Source organism: Montipora capricornis, chromosome 3 (genome assembly GCF_036669925.1).
Source record: "Montipora capricornis isolate CH-2021 chromosome 3, ASM3666992v2, whole genome shotgun sequence".
Lineage (NCBI taxonomy): Eukaryota > Metazoa > Cnidaria > Anthozoa > Scleractinia > Acroporidae > Montipora > Montipora capricornis.
The window spans coordinates 12888082-12895581 of NC_090885.1; the positions used below are offsets into that span (position 1 = coordinate 12888082).

At 40.3% G+C, this 7500-nt stretch overlaps 1 protein-coding gene across 1 annotated transcript in view; it reads left to right on the forward strand.

Moving 5' to 3' along the window:
- Positions 1 to 1038: 1038 nt before the first annotated feature.
- The window catches only part of LOC138042256 (deoxyribodipyrimidine photo-lyase-like), a 13113-nt gene continuing 6651 nt past the window's right edge, over positions 1039 to 7500 (forward strand). The window contains exons 1-2 of the mRNA XM_068888081.1: positions 1039 to 1427; positions 4138 to 4283. Of these exons, the coding sequence (XP_068744182.1) occupies positions 1208 to 1427; positions 4138 to 4283 (366 nt within the window). The 5' untranslated portion in view covers positions 1039 to 1207. The remainder of the gene's footprint in view (positions 1428 to 4137; positions 4284 to 7500) is intronic.

The window sequence follows — 7500 nt, forward strand, 5'->3', positions numbered from 1 at the left end:
CTAGTGAAATTTTTACCTCCCCAAAGAGAACTCATTCAGAAAATTTCATTTCAGTACAACCTACAAGTGTGATGGCAGTGACCACATCATTCGTCACTATTGTATAGATTTCCTAAGAACATCAAAATCACTTTTGAATAACTCGCTGGTAGCGTAAATGATGAAAACAATGAATAATTACTATGGCTAGACTTCATGGAGTTACCATAGATCAAGGACAGAATTATCCAATAAAGTAATAAACTGGAACTTCATTATTGACTCATTTTAGCATATATTATCAAGCATGCCTTCATGATCAGTTGATGTATCAAAGAATAATGTTTTGGTTCCGTTAAATGAAATTTCTTGAAATTTTTAAGGTAGTGTATCTTGAGAGTGTTTGCACATGAGATAAATGCAGTGAACCAGGTTGGCCTCAGACACATACACAAAATAGCGGCTGGTATTAAATTTCTGTCGACGTATCTGTTGAGATAAGATGTTCTTTCAAAGGACTGAGGACATCTCATAACTCTAAACGATCAATGAAAGAAAGTGAATGAAGTGACATACTTCCTTCCAGCGCTGCATTCAAGTTGGATAAATCGAAGCCTGCGAGCTCGAGGGATATATTTCGCAACCACGTTAGATAGTACTCCCTTCCCAACAAAGGAATCTGGCCTTTGCTCGGGTCTTTTCGCACTTTGAGCATTTGTTGTTCACTTAAATGGAGAAATAAAGCTAAAAAGTATTAAAGCTGACTGGAAGCAAATTCAGAGGCGTTGCTTCCCCGAGCAGACTAAAAGGGCTGCTTGCAAAAAGCGAAACGAAAGAAAACTTTCCATCGACTAAAATGCCCCTTGCAGAATCTTTCCCTGTCACTTAAAGTTTAAATGACCACCTTCAACTGGCAGAAGCTACATAGAACGATCATAGAAGCACAGGTTGAAATCACCGCTTCGAAAGCCATCTTTGTTTATATCTCAGCGCGCGGTTGGAACACTGGATACTACAATTTTCAACAGCCAATCAGACAAAAGTCTCCTTTGTTCAAGCCATCACATAGTTGTCCACCCAGCATGTGACACTTCACGTTTTGCAAGTCCCGGGAATTACGTAATTCACTTTCTTTCACAAAATTCATCGTTTGCCAGTCTTTGTCGTTTCATTTTCTCGTCGTGTTGCACACCATAAATTGGTTTGCAATAGGCAGAGATATTTCCTAATGGCTAACAAACCTCCTACAAAACAAAGGAAGAAGGATGTCTCTGAAACATGCGACGATGTCATGGCATCGTACATGGGTAAGCGACTGGAAGTTTGCGATTCAGTGGCCGATTTTAAATTCAACAAGAAAAGAGTTCGCTTGCTTTCCTCGAGTGCTGATATCTCAGAAGATTGCAAAGGAATTGCTTATTGGATGTGGAGAGATCAGCGAGTACAAGGTTAGTTTCTACAGCATACTGTTTGTTACGTCCCCGAGGGGGGCGGGGGGGGGGGGGGTGGCTTTGTTACCTAAGAATGGGAGGGATGCTCGTCGTCGCGCTTAGCAGTGTAAATTTCGGACTTTGGTCTCACTTAGGGTGGTCTGGGCAAAACGCAATCATATGTAGCCGTAGAGGTCTCCTTTAGGTTGGGAGGGAAGGAATATTAAATTTAAACTGGGTATGCATATTTACACTTTCATATTTCTCCACATAGGTGAAAGAATTAGATGATAATTTCTTTGCCATCATTAAAAGTCACTGTATTCTTCACTTCCCTGTGTTACAACATGGTCTCTTTTAGGGGTCAAAAAAAGCCTGGGCCAAGCCCAGATTGGTCTCCTTTAGGGGTTTCATGTAAAATTTCTGACGAGCATCCCTCCCCTTTTTATATGGGAGTTCCCCCCCTCCCTGGGTGATGTGGACTCCCTTGTTGTTAATGTTGGTAACCTTTGCAAAATAACATACAAAGGGTAACTTGACTGCCTTGAAATTTTTTGTTGGCTCTCTTAACCACATTTTGGGAAAACTTTATATCCTAAGGGGGTCCTGATTAAAAATTAACGATTGCACATAGCAAGAAATGGAAGAATCAGTGGCTGTTGTCAGGTTGTTTGTTTGAAAAAAATTTTAGTTTAGCAACACTTAGTGCAATAATTTACCATATAAGGTCAAACTAAGCTATTAATATACATTTTGTGTAACTGCAAAGGGATCCTAATTCTGAAGGAAGACTTCAAAACAAAGGGATATTATCTATTAGTCCAATGTAAATACGAAAACAGTGGATACCGTTGAACGTGCTCTCTGGGCCAATCAGGGCATGGTTTGTGCTACTGTAACAGTAAACCAGTGTTGAAATACCATGGAAACCTATAGGGTTCGATACCTCTTAACCTACAGTTAGTGCCAACCAGGCTACAAGCAACCGGTCCCTCATTGGCTACTCAAAGTTTGATTGTCCTTGGCTATTCACCTCTGAGCAACTCATGCAAGATTTGCGCCTGAAAATATTGTAATCTTTGCAGGAATAAAATGAGTTAAAATCATCTTTTCGTGCTATATTTTCTCACAGTCTGTTTCAGTATACACTAAAACAACTCAGCGTGAAGTATTAATATCCACCACTTAAGGACGTTCGCGCTAATTGTTTGTGCGCAACGTTACTGCGCATGTAACGCGACTGTAATATGTCACGCATTACTTTGAGCATTAGTGAAGTTGAGGTTTTAAAGCCTTTGCAAAAACCGTGGACGGTAAGTCTTGCACAACGTTGGATCAGAGAAGATCGTGATCAGTCAAAATTGATTTAAAATATTTATGAAAGTCAAGTAGACTACTGCGCGACTGATATTCGCGAGGTTTTATCAGTCGTGCACTAGTCTACTTGACTTTCATACAAATTTTTCAAGCATCAGTTAAAATAGCATGGCGACAAAAACGCCGAGGAAAAAATTACAGGCCGGCAAAAGAATGGCACATTTATTTCCGAATCATCATGAAACTTCAAAGAGAAGTGAGCGGGAGGATCGAAAAGCTCTGGAAAAGGAAGCTGATCGAGTAGACTAGTAGCTGAAAGTTTGGAAAAGTCGTGGACGAACCGTTGCGTAAATTTAATGGGGCTATTTCTTTTTAATGTTTTTATTACCCTACGAACTTAAGTTCAAAGTGAATGCATGTTTTTAAAGTTCTTTTCCTTTACTTTCGTGAAAATTGAGGAGTATTTTCGTCCTCGTCCGCTTGAATAGTGCGGACCTGCGTGGAAACTATCAGCGATTGAATTTCACAAAAAACACACTCCAGAGGATGAGCATGACGGCAATGGGGAGATATTATACAAAACACCAACCAAACGAAGATGACCCCTGCTTAAAACGTCGTTGCTATGTTCGAAAAAGGTTTTTTTTTTCGGTAAAAACCTATCATCTCTTCAACGATCGATCCTCTCTTGGGTTCCAGTCCTTGCCCGACAGGTCACGCAAAAGCGTGACAAACGAACTTTTCCATGAGCTTTGCAAAATCACATCGATTTTACTCGTTCAGATCATCGGTGACCCCTATTTTTTAAATCATGAATCACTTACTTTACTTACTATCTACAAAATATGATGAAATAAAAAAATTCTCACCGTAAGAAGTTATCTTTTTTTAACATTTTCTTTCCTCGTGCCATCGAATTCCGGTAGTGGTTGCAACGGATAGAGCTTACGAAAACACTCGTCGAGGATGAACTCTACAGTTTACCACATCCCTAGCGGCATACAATTATCTAAAAATCTTACTCCTAAAAACCTATGCATGGAAACTTTCACTCCAACAGTTTATTTTTATGATTTTCGATGGATGAGCAGATGAGCCTACATCTCGCTATTCTGACCGATTTTTCGAAATTAAGGCATTTTTCCACTGCCATTTTCTCCGAAACAAAGTCGGTGACCCCCATTTTTTTTTTAATTTTTGGAGTAAGTACTTTATGACCTAACTCTAGGCGAGAAATGAAGAAAATCTCACCGTAGGAAGATTTTGGCGCGAACGTCCTTAAGCTACTGACACTGAGGTGAATAGTTGTTAATTATAACAGATCACAGTTATATCATAATTGCATTTGGTAAACTTTTACAAAGCCTGCCTTTCATAATCAAATTTAGTTGTACTTGCTCATTCACTGCAGACAACTGGGCATTGCTGTATGCACAGAGAATGGCCCTGAAACAAGAAGTTCCTCTCTTGGTTTGTTTTTGCTTGCCATCCAAATACCTTCATTCTACATTTAGACAGTACAGCTTTATGATCAAAGGCCTTCAGCAAGTTGAAAAGGTGTGGCATTGATTTTTTCCCCTGTAAGTTAACTTCCACTATACACCCTTGCTTTGTTACTCACGCAGTGTTCCACATGAAATGTTTCTGTATCAGACATGGCCACAATGACTACTTGAGACTAAAAAAAATATAGTAAACCATGCCTGTATTAGTGAATTTGTCAGAGGGAAAGTTCAAAACCTTAGAGATAAAATGGTCACCTGTATCTCATTCAAGTCCTGGCTGTCCTCTTGGCATGAGCAGTATTGCTTATCTTTGAGAAAACCCTTGCATGAGTGACAGACTAAATAATAATAATTATTGGAAAAGGTGCATCAATGTGTCACTGGTATCTGTCTGCATGCATGGCGCGCCCCGTACGAAAAGAGAAGCGCTGTTGCAGCGCTGCAGAATGGCTTTAAACAGCGCTTCAAAAGAGCTGTCAAAAGGCTGGCTGCAGCAGTCACAAATTTTGGCTGCAAAAGCAGCGCACAGAAGCCGCGTTGCAGCGGTTAACAGCGTTTTTGCAGCCTTGCCGAATTTCGCAATCGGCGCTGCAAAATCACTGCAAATGATCTTCAAAAATTCAGGGAATGTTTGGGGCGCATTTGCAGCGTTACGCATTCGGACAGTGGTACAGAAAAGCACTGAGAACTTTTCGCTTTTCTCCCGCGGCAAAATGTCACGGGCGATCAAACAGGTAATGAGGAACTATTTATATCAAATGAAACCATGTTACCTCGCAGTGATGAGCGCAAATTTCTATTGCGTCGAGAAGCCTGAAAATTTTACAGGACTTCAACGGGATTTGAACCCGCGACCTCGCCATTTTATAGGTTACTGCCATTTATTTTATAGGTTACTGCCATTTATTTTTCCGTAATAATAAGCTTAGCATTCGCTCAAATAATAGTATTGACGTAGAAAATACAAGTAATGAAATAATTTTCAGCCAAAGTTATTTTGTTAATATGTGTCTTCATTTTAGCCTGGTTCTCTTCGAAAATAGAACGCGACGTCACGCAAAGGGAAAAATGGACAAAAATTCATTGTGTTGATCTTTTTATGCGTCCAATGTTAAGAACAAACCCTTTCAACAAACTAGGAACGTAATAATATTTAGCAACTTCTCAGTTGAAGGAAAAAAATATCGATATCCAAGTTGTGCATGCGATGTCGTTATGCTGGCGTATACAATGTCGGCAAGTGCACACGAATGCGCCTTCACTCTCAATAAATTTTTTCCATCCTTCAGAGGCCTTTTATGCTGCAGCAGGATCGCTGGAGGAGTACTTCAAGAGAATAATATTTCAGAATTCACAGTTGCCTTATCACATGTTGTAAATTACTAACGATCCACGATCTCCTTTTTCGACAACTGGCGCTCAAGTTTCCGCTTGGCGGTTCCTCTTCCGTTTGGAATGTTCTTCGCTTTTTTAATGGGTACATTAAATGCGGCAGTAAAATACACTAATCGGCTACGATTTTGCAGTTCCACCTTCATGAAAGGGAAGGATTTCCGTGAATAATAATTTGTTGGGTTGGCCGGCACAAAAACCGCAGACGTGATTTTGGAATAGATCACGCTTTCGTTAGGACAAAACTATCACTCATAAGATCAAATATGACTCCTTTCCTTTAAAATAGGTTTCGTCAAATAACCCCACAAATGGTACGTAGGATTCGGAACTTGTAACTTACATATTTTGCTGGCACACGAAAAGGTGACTCATTTTTCAATTGACGTATGTCTTCGAAGGCAATTAGTATAACATAAATAGCACTTTTGGGGGGAAATTCAAAAGTTTTAACGGTTAATTTTCAGCCCTCCTTAGCGTAGTACCTCTTCAATTTGAAGTCATTTGGGATTGTAAAATACACTGTGCCTGCATAAGAAGTAAGTCTTAAAGAAATGACTCACTTACCTGAAAGGGATTTATAATCTCGGCATGCATAGACATCTTTAATCTTTCTGCCTCTCCTTTCCCTTTATTTTAACGGGCATTAGTCATACTCTCCTTGAGCTTCCCATTGGATTTGTCTTGTACAAAATCCTTCGCCTCAACCACACTAAATTGCTCTTCTTCAACCCAAAATACAAGCAGAAACATCGCTCTATGAACGGGTTGTTCTACTTCGGTTCACTTCTCTCACTTTGCCTAAACTGGCAACCGAGCTGAGCACGATGCACGCAAGATCCTTGTAGTGAACAAGTCACGAAATGATAATTAGCAATTGATCGCATGTGTATCTTGACATTTTGTGCCAGTGTCTTTGATTTAACGCATGCAAACTTCACGTCAAGAATGAGCAGGAAATTCAGAAAGAAGAAATCTTTTCTCCCCTTGTTCCGTCTCCCCCAAGCTTTTATTTGGCCGTTGGCAAAACCCGGATCGGATCGGATCGGACCGGACCGGACCGGACCGGATCGGATCGGATCGGATCGGATCGGATCGGATCGGATCGGATCGGATCGACAAAACCCGGACTGTTTCAATATCAAAATTCCTGCCAATAGACACATGAAATCCCTGGGTCACATCCCACCTTCACGGGTGTCCTTCCGGAAAAAGTTCGTACTTGCGTTTCAATAAAATCATAGCAAACTATACATCAGAGGAAAGCTTAATAAATGTGGACAGTTTTTGTATGCAAGGGCCAGCTGACCAAAGTACAAGTGCCGGATCTTGGGAGATCTGACCAGCAAATAATATTTAGACTAAAAACAAAATAATTATGCAAGACTGATTGTGCGGCTGTGAGGATATATAGTTTTTGTTTGACCAATATTTCGTCGGGTACGGCCCGACTTCTTCAGGGAGTTATGTACGAGTTATGATTTAACTCCCTGAAGAAGTCAGGCCGTGCCTGACGAAAATTGGTCAAACAAACACTATATATCCTCACAGCCGTAAAACCAGCCTTGCATACTGATTTAGATTTTCGTCTTAATAAACGAAGTTTACGCCAACAGATATAGTGTAACCGAGTTTTCCTTTTATTGTCAGGAGCCGGTAAGACGTGACACCACCGAGAGTTCTTCTAATTAATTTATCGAGTATTGGATGCCGCTTCACGAGCAAAATGACTTCACAGTGTTGTTATTCACAAGCCATCAATCAACGAAATTGTCTCAGGCGTTTTCGATATTCTGTATGTTGTGTAAATGGACGCCATGAGAAATTATTCTAAATATCGGAATCTCCTGACAAGCTTTTGTTGATTGATGGCTTGT